Here is a 16,458-nt window from a genome sequence, read left to right as displayed (position 1 = left end):
CGGGATTCTGAACCGTAATAATAAACCCGGAACTGTACATTGACTGGAATTTACTCCACTCTTCCCTAAAAACGTTCAATTAATGGCCAACTGGGTGGAACAAAGTCAAAACAAGGGACAAACCCGACATGCGTTATGGCTTCATCAGCATCGGCTCTTCCTAGGCTCTACATGTCATGACCACCGAGGCTCTTCTGGGCTCTCAGCACACAAGATTGTGTTTAGCAGAGAGGCTGCCTCAGTGCCTGATAGGCACGTCTCTCCTTTAGCTTTGTCACCACCTTCCTCTGACAGTCGGGGAGGTGTGAAGGTAAAGTGCTGCCTTCACACCCTTCAGGAGTTAATGAAGAGAGGACATCAGTTACACGTCTGCGCTGCTTTTACAGATAGGTAATGTCCTCCGAGCAGAAAAAGCAGCTGGAAACTGCTGCACAGGAGGGTTTAAAGGCAAACCCTTCAGTTTCTCTATCCACTAACATGCAGAAAGCTGACACAAAGCGCACTAAATATCGACTGTATTCGAGAACTGGACTGAGTGACCCCTCCCCCCTGGCATTCCAAACAGGAAGTGGCTCCAAGAAGCCAGAATACCCTAGACTTCAATAGAGAAATAAACATCAGTTCCTTTTATGGGTCAGAAGAGCCGTTCTGGATCTAATACCATTTTAACATCTTCTTGATCATTCTTCTAATCTAATTAAATGTTTCTAATTGTTTTTCTGTAGTTTAAATTATTCAAGTTACAAACTGACCAATTAGTCATCTCAATAAAAGTAGGTGGAGCCTGCTGGCCCCCACGTCCAAAGTTCAAAATGTTTGATTGACAGATATTGTGTAGCCAGCTTTCAAGTGATAGGGGTGTGGCCTTCCAACAAGCTCACTCCTGATTGGCCAGAGTGGTGGCTTCAACATAGTGGCATCCGCATTGTGAAAAAATGGTAACTGAATCGACTTAATTTGGTTAGAGCTGAAAGTAAACCACTTACTATGTATGACGTCACACTGACTCTTTCCAGTTCTCAGATATGCTTCTCTAAGGTTTAACCACACATTTCCAAAAACATCCACTATTATCAAGAAAGAGGGTGTCAAAGTTCACAAATCAGAAGGTTTACTGAGCCTGTGGATGGAAAAAGAGAAAAACCAACCCTCCACCTTTCACAACAAGAGGTCAAACTCTGCTTTTTACCATTTTTGACACCTTAAATATTTAAAATAGCCACCAGACACCGGAAGTAAGAGATGCCGTTAAGCTGAAGAAGGAGTAGCAGGCTACTACGGAGCACCTTTATCAGCAGAAAGCCCCCGAGACGTTCCACCCTGCAGCATCCAGTCTGCACATGCATCCCACTGCTGCTGGAGGATCAGGATTCCCTGTTAGGATGAGGACGGACTGTTTGATTTAGGTACCTGACGAATCTACAGCAGAAAACTTAAATCCAGATGATAAGGAACCAGCACAGGAACGTTGGACCTACCTGGCTTGAAATCAGTAGATAAAAACCAAATCCTCTGGATAAAAAGCACAATAAAAACAGCTCCAAATTGTATTAAATGCAAAAAATGAAATGAAAATTCACTGAAATTTATTTGTAATTTGAAAAGTTTTCACTTTATATCTCCCACAGCGTTTTGGTCAAATGACACTTTGGTAAGGGTGTGGAAATGCTGCAATTTTTAAATGTTAAAATACTTTAGGGAACAAATAACTGATCTCTGCTTTGCATTCTGTCATTTGTTGCCTGGAGTGTGTCTTCCACTGAAATTAACCAGGATTCTCGTTTGTCACAAACCAAAGTATGTTAAGATATTTTCCCTTAAAGCTGCATCCTTGCTTAATTCAATTCAATTCAATTTTATTTGTATAGCCCAAAATCACAACAACAGTCGTCTCGATGGGCTTCGAAGTAAAACATGAACTCAAAAGGATCACGAATACATAGAATTCAATGGGAAAATACTAAAATGAACTAACAAACTGACTAAGCTATACTGGCATCCCTGCCCTTAGACCCCCCTTCGCGGTAAGGAAAAACTCCTAAAAAAACGGATTCCAGAAAAAACAAAGAAAGCTCAGGGCCTTTTGGCTTAAGCTGACAGGAGCTTGCTGGCATCTCCGGAAAACGTGAGACAGAGGAAGAACTCACCCCAGGTCCGTGAGTGGCGGCTTGTCGCGGCCTCGCCTGTAGCACAGGAAGATCTGAGGCGCCATGAGCCCTCCGTTGTTCAGATCCGCTGATTGGCCGGTTGGTGTGGTCTCTATGCAGGTGAACCCCGGGGGGGCTTCCTCGCCCAAAGACCGGATCACCACAGCCACGTCTGTGACGGGAGCTTTGGGCTTTGCAGTCTTGTGGCACACATCATCAAAGTGGATCTCCTGGTCCAAAGGCTTGGAGGGGTCCGTCAGACCGGCTACCACAAAGTAGTCGGCTACACGGGGGCCTTTGTCCTCCATTGTTTCCCATCACCGCCAACAGGCTTCAGGAGAGAAGGAGAAGCAGAGCAGATTCATGATGAAGGTAGAAATAATGTGGCATCTTTTAATGTTCCAGAAGGAAGGACTTTTAACCAAAGTCAGACCTGAGGAGGAAAAGGTCCCTGAACTTAGATTAGCTGAATGTTTAAAATAAAGAAGGATGAGACACACAGCAGTGCAGAAGAAAACCAGGAGATGGATGAGGTTTGTAAAAAGGAAAACACTTCTATTGTCGTGCTTGTTTTATTGTTGTCCTTGAAAAGAGGATGTTCTTCCTTGAACTGCTGTTTTGATGACAACACAGGCATCTGCACTGTATGCTGTCCAAAGCCAAAAATCTATAAAAATGTACCTGGTGCAAACCGGACACCGACACGACTACAGTAGTATTATTACAATGCTTTTTGTTACAAAAGTTTATTCTAAGAAATCCTTGTTTTTCAACTATTTGCCATGGTGCTGCTGCACCAGTTCAACCTGCCTCTGTGGGTTAAATTCAACTTTTTCCCACCATTTTTCTCTGGTGAGTAATGGAATAAAAACACACTAAGGCTCAAAGAGGCAGAATGAAGACATCTGCAGCCAGTCAGGAGGTTTTCATATGAAACAGAACACAGCTGTGGAAAACAGGATGTTTGATTTCTGTGTTGGTGTCCAAGTCTTTCTATTTCAACACTTTTGGCTGAAATTCCAGTCCTATGGAAAAGAATGTGCGCCCTTTTGAGCTTTTTGGATCATTTACCAAACTCATCTACCAAACCTACCTGTCCCTTTCTAAAAAGTATTTGCCTCCCCCCCTGTCCACTGGTTCATGCCAACAGCTTCCAACAGTCGGTCACTACCAAACCCAAGTCCATTTAGGACAGAGTACGGCCCAGTCAGCAGCTGCCAGTACTCTGCTCAGTGCTCAGGAAGTGTGGGATGAGATCTCAATCTTTGATCAATGCGTGTTGGTGTAGTGCAGGGCTCGGGAACTTTTTTGGCCGACAGAGCCATAAACGCCACACATTTTTGAATGTAATTTCCAAAGAGCCATACAATAATGTAGTTTCCCTTTCCCAAACTGAGGCACGGAGACTTAACCTCTTTTAAGGTTCTTTATTCTGGTTACTGCAGGCCGTAACAAACGCCGTACAATTAATTCAGCAACTCCTCAGTCTCTCCCGCTGAGACGAGAGCGCTTCACCCAACTTCTTATTGGCTCACTGCTGCATCAGCCCTCCTATTTCCTTATTCGGCCCATAGCTGAACCCCATTGGTCCAAACTACCTAACAACAGGCTGAGTGACAGAACTGAGAGCCAATCAGATCACTGCATGATGCATTTAATGAACTCCAGAACTTTTAACGCGACCTAACAACAGCCACCCAGTCCAACTCAGTCTGCAACAATATGTTTAAAACTAAATATACAAGTGAATGTGTGCATTTGATGTAATTTCAACACTTTTCAAGTACAATAAGTCTGTGGATTCTTTTTAATAACATTGTTATGCTGTTGCTAATAAACGATGAGTATTTCTCCTGGTGCTGCATGGTTTTGCTGATGGTCTAGTCCGGTTGATACGTGGGGAGTTTCAGCTTCATGCAGCCGTTGAGACTTCCATCCGTTAACCGTGATCTTAGGTTGGTCTGAATGTTCTGTAGATGTGAGAAAGACGGCTCACATGCAGACGTGGAGCCAAACATATACTCACAGGCTGCAGTGAGTGACAGGCAGCGTGTTTTAAGTTTTGACAATCCCTGCACGATTCACCTTGCTGCCCGTGCCCACAAACCCCCCTTTCTTCCTCACACATCCCGCTGCAACCGCACGCTCTTTCTCAGAGACGGGAGCGCGCGGTTGCAGGGACGGCGGTTCGCAGGTTTCAGGCTGTTATAAACTCTGTGAAATAATAGATCATAGTAAACTGATATGTGGTGTAGATTTTTTCTCTCCAAGCACCGATACTACTACTGCGCGCCCCCCCTGGCATCGCATCGCACCCGAGATGGACTGGTCTAATGAAAAAAAAAACTATGATTAAAGATTTGTCTGCGAGCCACATGTGACCATCAAAAGAGCCATATATGGTCACGAGCCATAGGTTCCCGACCCCTGGTGCAGTGGTTCGCGCTCTCGTCTCATAGTGAGAAGGCCCTGGTTCAATTCCCAGCTGGGCCCCTCCTGTGTGGAGTATGGATGCTCTTCCGGTCGGTTTCTTCTCCATAGTAGGGCAGTAATGCGAAGGGTCTTGCCCAAGGACCCACACAGGATGAAGCTCACTAGGCCTCCTGGAAATCCTGCCACGACGTGCCAGTCGTGCTCTTCACCAACTGAGCCATCAAGCCGCTGCCTGCCCTCCATCTTCAACACATTTTTGGCTCCACTGCTCATCTTCTCTCCACCTCTCTTAAGATGCCGTCTTTGCTGAGAGTTACGGTCTTCTTCGCTAAACGTTGCATTGTAAGCCACATTGTGATTGTTCAGTTAGGTCTGTCGTCCTATTGGCTGGAGAATTTAACCAGCGTTGTCTCAGTGAAACCAGGATCTGAGCTCTGAAGTTTTGACAGCAAATGGCTGCGATGAGAACAAAGAGAAAGATTTGAGGACAGGAAATCTATGGAGGAAGAGCGGATTGAAGAACACCAACACAGATTGATGCGCCAACAGGACAGATCTGAACAAGCGCAGGAACATTATGAACGGGAAAGGAGGGTTTTCTGAACACCACATTGTTGTCAAAGTGCTCTCATCCCATAAGGAAGGATTACAGGATCAGCAGACTGTGGCGCAGCATGGATCTAATCTAATCATTTAATGGTTAATTACGTCACACTGCATGTCAACGGCTCCGAGAGGCTTAGAATAGACCCACAACATAAACCAAACTGCAGCACTGCAACATGTTGACTATCATTGCAGTGGGACAGCTATGAAAAGGACTGAGAAGGGGAAAAAAGTTCATGGATGTAGTGAAGGAGGACATGAGGGTGGTGGGTGTGATGCAGAGGGTTAGATGGAGGCGCATGATTGAAGGGAGCAGCCGAAAGGCAAAGAAGAAATATAAATAATAGAGTTCCTGCCTTTCTCCCACCAACCACAGCCACTCTTCTTGTCATCTAATGAGTGGTTGGGTTAAGCTCTTGTTTGGGAAACATCTGCTAAACACAACTCAAGCAGCAGTCTTCTCTGCATTGTGGTGGATGAGGAGTTGGGTCTCCTTCCTCCATCTCACCACCAGCCGTTGACAGATGGTGTGAAAAGGCTGCTTCAGTGGTTCTGGCCCTAAAACCCAGATTACAAATGCATCCCACCTCATCGTGTATCCATGGCTGGGAGGCCACTGAGAGAGAGCTGTTTCCTGCCTGTGTGACGCCCGATCTGCTGTGAAGAGGCAAAGCTTAGATGCCGACCTGTGAGCTCTTCAGTCCTTACAGAGAAAGCATGTCTGCCCCCACCCCTCTGAAAAAAAGGGAGAAGGTCCGGATCGTTCCTGACGCATTAGTTGAAGTGCTTCCAGAGGACTGTAACAGGAATGTGCCCTCAACTACTGACAGAGTGCACTAAAGTGGGATGACGTCATTTTACCGTTTGAAATGGGAACGTTTCCACTGTAATAGAATCCCAGTGGATGCTCTGCTGGCTGAAGCAAACAGTTGAAACCATAACCATGTGTTAAACGAACCCAACACTTCCCCTCCACATGTGCTCAAAGCGCCGTCTGCCTTTGGTGTGAACGTCGGCCTGGAAACAAAAGCAGCGACAGACAGGGGCTTGGAGGCGTCACCTCCCCTTCTCTGCCTCCAGTGGGGCGCCAATCTACTTCATCAGTTCTGTTAAAGAGCGGAGGTTATGCTAACAAACATGTTTCACTGCTTCTTAAAAAGCATCATGTTATTTTTTAAGCATAGACACTGGGGGTGTCAGGATACGGCAAAATCTCACTTCGGTTCGGTTCAGAATTTCATAGGGCTCGTTTCGGTACGTTCCGGTTCGGTACGTTCCGGTTCGGTACGTTTCGGTTCGGTACGTTTCGGTTCGGTACGTTCCGGTTCGGTACGTTCCGGTTCGGTACGTTTCGGTTCGGTACGTTTCGGTTCGGCACGTTTCGGTTCGGTACGTTCCGGTTCGGTACGTTTCGGTTCGGTACGTTCCGGTTCGGTACGTTCCGGTTCGGTACGTTCCGGTACGTTTCGGTTCGGTACGTTCCGGTTCGGTACGTTCCGGTTCGGTACGTTTCGGTTCGGTACGTTCCTGTTCGGTACGTTTCGGTTCAGTACGTTTCGGTTCGGTACGTTTCGGTACGTTCCGGTTCGGCACGTTTCGGTACGTTTCGGTTCGGTACGTTCCGGTTCGGTACGTTTCGGTTCGGTACGTTCCGGTTCGGTACGTTTCGGTTCGGTACGTTCCGGTTCGGTACGTTCCGGTTCGGTACTGCTGTTTAAAACTGCCTGATGTGAACTGCTATTTTATCAACTATTATTTTATTGTTATTTATTGTGTGTGTTTTGTTGCCGGACACCTGAATTTCTCCCTTGGGAGTTAATAAAGTTTTTATCCATCTATTTTTGGTATTTTTTCGGTACAATAAAGGCAGAAAAAAATTACTTTCAAAATGCATTTATTAGTTTTACAATACATAAAATTGACCCATGTAGGTGATCTGCTTAACAAATTCAGAAAAACTGTCAGGAACCAAAAACTTTGGATAATTAACACTGGAATGAAAATACACATTTGAACTTGCACTTGTTTTTCTTGTTGACCTGATTGTTCCAGTCGGTGATGCCGTTTTAAGTTTGTTAACAGATTAGATGTGTTACTGTGGCATATCTTTGTGTAACAATGTCAACACACAGCGTTCCACTAATCAAGCTGTCTTTTCCCTTCATGGATGCTGACAACAAAGCCAAAGTGTCCCCCCCACACAGGACAGCGTAAGGATATGGGGAGTCCTCATCTCTGGCTTTGCGTCTGCATTAGCTACATGTTGACATGCTTGCTGTCCGTCATCTAATAGCGTCTCAGAGGAAACTCACGGCTAACGTTACTTCCGCCTCAGTGCTAAGTTAATACAGCGGCGACCTGGGGGTTAGCCCTGCCCATAGCCACTAAGACTCATGGGAAGTGTGAAATCTTGTGTGTTGAATCCTTCAACACTGAGAAAGCTTCAAGAGAAGTGAGGTTCACGTTGTTACGTTGTTCGTGTGTGTTCATAATAAATGGGTTTTAATGCTGGAAAGGAGATGCAGCAATCTATTTCTCTGTCTACTCTCTCTCTGAGACTGTTTGTGGGCGAGTGGAGTTTGAGGCAAGAACTGTCAACACAGCTAGTTGATTAGCAGCTCGGCTCTTGTTTCCCCACTACGAATGACAAAGCAGCTGGGTTGTTACAGTGCCCATGCGGGGGAAAAAAAGAAAAACATACTGAAACGGAACAGAAGTGAACCAAACCGAAACTGCCGTACCGAAACGATTCAGTTCAACTACGTGTATTGTTACAACACTAACATGAACAGGCCTCTACCTCACAGTTCTGAGCTGTAAACTCAGATTTGATACAAGTTTGGACGAAATGACTCCAGAAGCAGAGTAAGGCTGGGTTTGCAAAAGTCTCTGTCTCAATGTTTTCATCTAAACTCTTTAGTCCCAGCCGTCCTTACTGGTGGATACGGCTGTGAACAATGGTCAAACCTGTACGGGGCACACAGGTGACCCAAACGAGATATCAAGGTCGTATTCACCTTGGTGAACCTGTAGAGAAAAGGTTCATACACATTTATTTCTATGGACATACTACACTTATACAACACGCAAGGGTAAGAAAGGGTGAGGTAGGTGAGACGGTGGGGTGTCGTACGGATTTTTCCATTTGTCAGCCGGTAATCACACCTTTCCTAACGACTAGAGTGTGGTGCAAAGACACCTTACGACAGCATCACCCGTACGTTAGAAGTGCGTGGAACTTAAATTATCCACTCGATTGACAATGGTACATTCCATTTTCATGACATCCCTTAAAGTGGCCGTTCAAGCCGCAAGAGAACTGCAAGACACGCCTGCCCTCCCCTGAAGATGCAGCCGCCCCTCTCTACGACCCTCCACGGACGACCCAAAACCCCCCAGCACCTGCGCGTGTGCACGGGACTCGCTCTTTCACCTTTTGTTGCATGAACATCTCATTGAAACAATGGCTGTGTCCGTTTGCACCTGCCTTGTTAGACATGTCAAATGAAAACAAATAGCTGAACAACCCAGCTTCACGGTAACAAATCACCCGCTTGGGTGTCTACTTTGGTCTTTGTATTTCATGCCGGATTGTCTCTTCATAGTTTGAAAATCTGCTCTGGTTCTCCAACTGCTTATTCAGTTTATCCAGGAATAAAGTGTTTGAACTGAGTGGAGGGTAATGCATCAGAGTCATTGTGGGACTAAACTCAAACAGTTTCCAAAAGCAGAACCGCTTAGTATGGCCCCCAGAATTTTGCATTGGGTCCATCTGACCTCTCCTAATGAACATTTTCCAGAGACGCCGCTGGATTAAACTTAAACTTGTGGTCATAACAATAACAGAGGAACTGACTACAAGAATCCTAGAGGCAGTAAACTGATGCATGAGACGCTCAAAAATTATAACATCATTTTTAGTTTTGGCGGTAAGATAATACAGAACTTTTGAGAGGTCACTTTATGTACTTCACTTTATGAAGCCCCGCCCATTTGTCAGAGTTCTGTTCTTTAGTCCCGCCCCCATTGTAAAGAACAGATCCCATTTCCCTAAACGCACACGCGTGTAATCCAAACTTCTCTGGCTGCAAGCAGGTTTGGTAACACTTTATATTAAGATATCTTAACAAGCTTTGTTAACACATTAACAAGCATTATAAAAGAATTTATAGGGTGTTAGTAAGACATTTATTAGTACAATAAGTCTAATAAGGTTTATTAAATTACTTAGTTAACACATTTACAAGCATTATTATTAGGATGTTTTCAAGATGTTAATGATGCATTTACTGATATTATAGGTGCCTAACAAATGTGTCAGTGTTAATAAGCTTAATAAGATTTATTAACAACCTTTGTTAACAAATTAAGAAGTATTTTTATTGTTTGGGGTTCTAGTAAGATATTTATTAGCATTATAGATGTCTCACACAAACCTAAGTGTTCATAGGCTTAATAAGTTTTATTAACTAACTTATCAAATTAATAGGCTTTATTAATGTGTCAGATGCTAGGAAGATATTTATTAGCATTATAGATGTCTTTCAAATACCTGAAAGTGTTAATAAGATTTATTAACACCTAAAGTCAGACCATTGTCTTCTGAATCCATATTACTAAACTGCTTATAAGCTTTACAAATGTATTAATTAACTTTGTTAATAGTTTATTAATTGTTTTGCAGCACCCCATCTAAAGTGTGGACGTTTTTTAGCACAAACAACCACAAAGCATAAAGATTGTAAAAAGAACTTTATGACATTAAATCAGACTAAACATACACAAATCGTTCTGTAAAAGATATATAATAATTTAATTCAGAAAAATATTTTTTTTTTTAAAAACATATATACTGGTGTCGGATTATGCTAGCATCATAGCTAATAAGGATAAAGTATTAGCATCTATCCTGAGTGAAACATTCATTGCAAATCCCATCACCAGGAGACAGTTCTCTGCATTCACTGCAACTGCATTCAACCACTGTTGCCTTGCTTCAAAGTCCACAAGAAAGTTGCACAAGCCAGTCATTTTTGAAGAACGAAGACAATAAACCTACAGGAGCCATGCTAAAGCTAACACGCTAACCTGCTTTGCTTGTTCCCTGAAAGAACAGCCTCCATTTTCCAGTGTTATGCTGCTGTCTCTCCGTCATTGTTTGTTGCCTTTTACTTACCGTTTAAGAAAAACGCACTACATTCAGATAAACGATCAGAACGTTCATCTGTACAAACAGAAAACTATTTATGGAGATGAATTTTGGACCAGTGCAAACTCTGTCTAGGACATAGCAGAAGAGCAGCGGCAGGCTTAGGGCTAATGGTAACTTATTCCTTTTTATGTAGGCTGATAATGCCAATTAACGTTTTCTATGAATACTTTTTGTCAATACAGGGCTCCAGACTGCGACCAATTGGGACGCATTTTGCGACCAAAATATGAGAGTGTGCGACTGAATTTTACATCCAGTCGCACATGTGCGACCAGTAAATTTGCCTCCCCCACCCTCCGTATTTTTTTATACAATAAACGTGAAAGGGGCACGTCAATGATCAATGAAATAATCAATGAGACGCGAGCGCACACGCACGCAGGCAGACACACACTCGCACACATATTCATCAAACGCGAGCACGTACACTCTCGCGTGATGCATGTCTGTGAGGCGGCCACTGCGTGTGAGAAGAATAGGGAAAGCCACTGTGAGTGGCTAAAATGCGTGTAGGGGGAGGGGCCTAGAGATAATCGAGCGTGCGTAAACATCTGTGGGAAGGAAACGGAGACAAATATCACAACCTGATATGTGCGTCTGAGCTATGAGTAAGCGAACTATTGATTCGTTCTTCAGACCTGCGGCTAGTGTACCAGTGCCAGAGTGTACAGCAGGGGTCTCAAACTCGCGGCCCGCGGGCTATTTGCGGCCCCCCAAGATGATATTTTGCGGTCCCCGCCTTAATATGAAGGTTTAATGTTACTGCAGCCCGCCAGTTTGTATGAATGACACTTTTTCATTGTCGTGCACGGAGATGACAAAGCAACCAATCACAGTGGGGTATATGACTCTTGGGGGCGTGGCAATGACAGGACTTGAAAGAAGGAAACCTGACCGCCCCCTCCCTCCCCGGACCACATTAAGGAGTTCCTTACTTTCCTTTAGAACGTATTTATTCGCTCGTAATTTTCTAAATACATGCAGTCCGTGCTGAACTTTTCTCTGGGCCGCACAGAACCGGAGGAAGGTTCAGGTTTTGGTTACGGTTACTGCTGTGAGATGAAGGCGAATCTGCAGCAAGACTGAAGGAGAACAGGAAGTTGGAGTTGTCCTTAACATTCAATTTAGTTTTAATATTCTTCTCCCCCTTAGTATGATCTGTGTTATTATATATTTTATCATTATTTTAATGTTTTGTGATGTATGTAGCCTTTTTTATTGAATTGGTATTTTAAATTATTTTAATTAATCCCTCCACTACAAAAACCATCAGGACACATGTCCCATAATGCATTGTTTTGTAGTCTGTAGGGCAGCTTTCAGTCAGTTCAGTTTCCAGCTGTGTCCGGGTAGGTTTGCCCCTTGCTCCCACCCCTTTCTCGCGATATTTTTGTTTTGATTGACAGTTGATGTTGGAGCAAAAACAAAAATATATGTCACACACCAGGTGATCTGCGCAGCGTTAAGTTCACCTGGGTGATCTCAAACACACTTATTGTGCATCTTGGCTGCACTTATTTGGTGTCACAAAGATAAATTTCCATCAGTTTTCTTTACTTATTCGTACTGTCATGACAGCGATGGTGCTGTCAGTTTACCTTCTTGTTGCATCTTCAAAAGTGCAGAATAAAATGTGACACTGAATTTGAAACAGCACATTGTAATTTCTGCATCTATTATTAAAGTATTTATTAGTAATACAGTGGAAGTTAGTAGATTTGGTTAGCATGTTGATTTACGGTATGCGCCCCTAAATTTTCTGGTTGTGCCCCTAAAATTTTCAGTTAGGGGCCACAGTGCTCCTAGTGAAAAAAGTTAGTCTGGAGCCCTGCAATAGTGCAGTGAACTGAATCATTGTGTGACTTTTAAAAATTAACATTGGTAAGACACAGATATAACATTTACATTTTCTGCAAAATTGTAGAAAGAATTGCAACGAACATAAAGGATTTTTATGTTTTTTGGGTTTCATTTTCATTTAATTACATCTGAGCATTGGTTAAAGCAACACATTGAACACTTTGATCACTGGCCTGTTATTAATGTTTGTGCTGCCACTTTGCTCTTGCGCCGATCTTTGCTGTAAAATCCTTCTGGAGACGCCACTGCCAACCACAGAAAGCTAGAAAAAGCAGCTGTTCCACAAATAAAGACCCTTCCTTGCCTTGACTGCTATCATAAGTGACTAATATTTAGACTCCCACCACCTTGTTAACTGTGTTATATTCGAGCTAAAATACAAGAGGCTGACAAATAAGAAGCTATACCATTCATCAGACCACGGGTAAAAGTATGCTGGATCTCTGACAAACCGCTGCATCACTCTGATCCCAATCTGCACAGCAATCATTTGATTTATGAGTTTTGAGGAAAAAATAAACCAATTCAATAGTGTTTTCACATGGTGTCACCAAAGCAGAAATCCAGTACTTTGGAGGCACTAACCCAGATAAAACCGATGTAACTATGGCTCTGGTTTGTAAGAATATACCAATAATTTACTAATATTATAATGTACGTATCTAATGAGAAGCCAATTCTAGCTTACACAAAGGATCAGATCTATGGGTTTTTTTCAACATGACACAGGGACTGTGGAAAGGGAATCTAATGTACTAACATTAATGATGTGTCTTTTATTCTAGTGATACTGATTTATTATGGAGAAATTTCTGTCTTCCTTTGCCTGCTAATGTTGCACCATTCAGCTTAAGGAATAAAAGCAAATAATTCAGAATATCTTGGTATTAGAGATGTAACAATTCTGGGTTAAAGACTGAACCGCGTGTTACACCGCTGAACGGAATCGTGGTTAAAGCCAATCGTTGCATCCCTATTGCATACAGTAGGTTTATGTTGAAAGTGACAAACGTGTTGCGCTAAATTTAAGAACGATTTGCAGTGAAATACACAGGTGAGACGTATTTCTCTGCAATCACTATGAGTGGAATGACAAGCCAAATCGTAAATTTTGACTTTGGTGTTCATTGTCTAATTACATTACTCCAGGCAGCAAACTGAGGTTTGAACAGAACCGTGGGTAAAGCAAACTGTTTCAGCCCTACAAGGTATTAAACTTTAAGGAATTTAGAATTAAATGGTGTCAAAGTAAATGTTAACAGAAGGCAAAAGAAACAAGAGAGGACTCACTACACACTGCGCAACTAAAATGAAGCCAAAGGGGGGGGATTGTCATCTTTATTTAGAGGTACCACATCTAAACCAACTCCGTGGCCTTGGGGTAGAGTGTCTCCCCTGAGACTGGAATGTTGTGAGTTCAAATCCACAGTGTAGTCATACCAAAGACTCTATAAATGGGGCCCAAAGCCTGCCAGCTAGACACTCAACATTAAGGGGTTATTTAAACAGTTCTTTAAAGTTCCTCCAACACCAGGGCAGAAAGGGACAGAAATGCTGATAAATGCCCTCCTTTCATCTGGACTGGTCCTCAAGGCAGAACCAACGAAAAAAATCCAAGTCCGTATTTGGACACAGGGATGTCACCCATGGAAAACACCCTACCAAGACGGGGCAAATTCAGTTGCTGCCATTTGGAGCCAGTCGACAGTAATTGGTCCGAGTTGGTCTGAGTCAACGTTTCTAGGCTAACTGCTGTAGCCAATCAGGAGTAAGCTTGTTCAAAAGTCCACACCCCTTCCACTGAAGCTTGTGAGAATCTGTATGGGGTGGGGGCCAGCAGGCACCACTTTTGTTTTACTGAGGCATCTGATTGGTCAGTTTTAAAGGTTTATAACTTCCACTAACAAAGATATATCATTCATTCATCTTCTAAACTCGTTTTTGTCCCTTTCAGGGTCATGGGGCTGCTGGAGCCAATCCTGACCTCTCGTGGGTGAAGGCAGGGGGCATCGTGGACGGGTCACCAGTCTGTCACAGGGCCACAATCACACACCCACGCACACTCACATTCACGCCTAGGGACAATTTAGATCAGGGGTGTCAAACTCATTTTCACCAAGGGCCACATCGGCATAGCGGCTCTCCTCAAAGGGCCAGATGTAACTTATACATGTAACTAAATGTAAGGAAAAATGAATGTAACTACTCCTAAATGTTAAATAACTCATTAATTTATCACAACTTTTTAAAGTTGTGATTAACATATGTTTGCTTGTTACTCTAGCATAAATCCAGGACAGGATGTCCTCTGACTGCACCTGTACCAGCAGGAACTACCTGTACCAGCAGGAAGCACCTGTACCTGCTGTGCTCACTACACTCTTCTTCCTCTTTCGGCTTTTCCCATCAGGGGGTCGCCACAGCGAAACAACCTCTCCTTTGAGAATGAGTCACATGGTTAACTTGGCAATGTTTTATGCCGGATGCCCTTCCTGACGCAACCCTCTCTATTTTCCCGGGCTTGGGACCGGCACAGAAGCACAGAAGGGAACAGGGAGCAGCCCGGATTTGAACCCTGGTTTCACGGAAGGACGGAAGGCGCCGCAAACCAGCACGAGCTAAACCGGCTCCAATTGCTGTACTCACTACACTATTGAGCAGAAAACCTTTCAAACTTTAGTTTCTGGAGTCTCTTGGCGTTTTCAAAGGACCAGCAGTCTGCAGCAGAACCTGTACCAGAGTCCAGGTGAGCTTCCAGACCGGTCAAACAGACTAGATCCTCCAAGCAAACGAAGCCCGGCACTGATCAAAACCGCCGGTGTTAATGCGCCTCAACACGTCCAGTTCGGGATCGGTGACGTCACTGACATTTTAACTGATTCCTTTCATTTTAACAAGAAACAACAAAACACCTGATTTCACTTGAATGATTGAAACGGATCAAACAATGCATATTTTGGGTGGATTTGGTTTGATGAACAGCATGATGAAGTTCTGAGGTTGGAGCACCTGAATTTTACCTGTCCGCGCATTGGAGCCCGCAGCAGGCTCTCCGGGCTGAGAAAACACCTGAGCGCGCGCTCAAACGCAGACAGCGGCAAAGTTTCACCTCAACGCAAAACTGGAGCGCGCCAAGCCGCCGTCGCGGCTGCGGGACTATTTTTAGCCTGGGACCGCATCGTTGTGCCTAAACAGCCGCGCGCTGTAAGGCGGATGACACGCGGTTCGCGCGGCGAGAACGGTATTTGGCGCTCCGCGGCTCAAATGTTTGATGTCTTCTTTCATCTCAGACACAACCTGTAGCTTAATACAGCCGGAGACGCGAGCACGCGGGTGTCTGAAAGCACACGCACGGACACGGATGGGACGCGTGATGTAACGGAGCCAGCCGCCTCCGGCTGCTCGGTAAATCCTGACCGGTCACTCACTCACTCCAGCGGCGTCGCTGCCCCAGACTCACCGGCCGGTGTGTGAACGTTCGGCTCCCCGTCGGTGGGTCGGCTCGGGTCCCGGTTCGCAACACAGAGGGGCGGGTCGCCCCGGCTCAGCCGCTCGGTTCCTCCCGGAGAACAACCGTTAGGTCTTCATGCAGCTCCCGTTACTGACGTCCGCGCCGCCGCCATCTTGGTTGGCAGCTGACACGCGCGCGCGCGTTCGCGTTTGCCCCACTTTAGGGGACGTGTGTAAAACCTGAACCGAACCTCAGTGTTTATGTGAACACAGAGCAGGTGAAAACCGTTTCTATGGTTCTAGTCTCTCTCTTATTTGAGTCAGAATCACTGACTGGATAGGAGACCAGGGGGGTATTCCAGAAAGCAGGTTATGTCAGTTACCACGGTAAGTTTGAGGCTAAGGAAGCGGATAACCTCAGCTTTCAGTTCCAAAAACAGAGGTATGTTTCAGGGTATGTCAAGTTGCCATAGCAACTCATGCTCTGAACATAACCTGGTCTGGAGCAGGTTTAGTTGAAGGTTAGCTTGTTTTCAGAGAGGTGAAGCAGCATGGCGTGTCCATTTGAAGATGATTTAGTGGATGAAGAAGCTCAGATAATACTTTTTCCACCATGAGAGGGTGATAAGACCACATATGGATGTTGGAAAAATAAACGTTTTACTTTGATCTAACTTCATTATTTGCTTCAGTTAAGATAAATCATTTTTTGTTAAGTCAGTTTAAAAATAACACGTAGTTTTCAGACAT

At 44.3% G+C, this 16,458-nt stretch overlaps 1 protein-coding gene across 8 annotated transcripts in view; it reads right to left on the bottom strand.

Moving 5' to 3' along the window:
* Window positions 1–15,958, bottom strand: part of LOC101168670 (C-myc promoter-binding protein) — a 98,388-nt gene extending 82,430 nt beyond the window's left edge. For 2 of the 8 annotated variants that reach the window (XM_020699693.3, XM_078944117.1), the window contains exons 1-2: window positions 15,719–15,952; window positions 2,148–2,478 (exon numbers count right to left, since the gene is read on the bottom strand). In XM_020699693.3, the coding sequence (XP_020555352.1) occupies window positions 2,148–2,455 (308 nt within the window). In that variant the 5' untranslated portion in view covers window positions 2,456–2,478; window positions 15,719–15,952. Of the gene's footprint in view, window positions 1–1,286; window positions 1,375–2,147; window positions 2,479–15,718 lie in introns of those variants that run through there. The other 6 variants (XM_011492503.4, XM_011492504.4, XM_078944118.1 and 3 more) reach the window with 5 other exon arrangements.
* Between the last annotated feature and the right edge of the window lie 500 nt (window positions 15,959–16,458).

This window comes from Oryzias latipes, chromosome 3 (genome assembly GCF_053564925.1).
Source record: "Oryzias latipes strain Hd-rR chromosome 3, Olatipes_Hd-rR_3.1".
NCBI classification, from domain to species: Eukaryota; Metazoa; Chordata; class Actinopteri; order Beloniformes; family Adrianichthyidae; genus Oryzias; species Oryzias latipes.
Note: the sequence above shows the minus strand (reverse complement) of the source record. Positions and strands in the feature narration are given on the sequence as shown.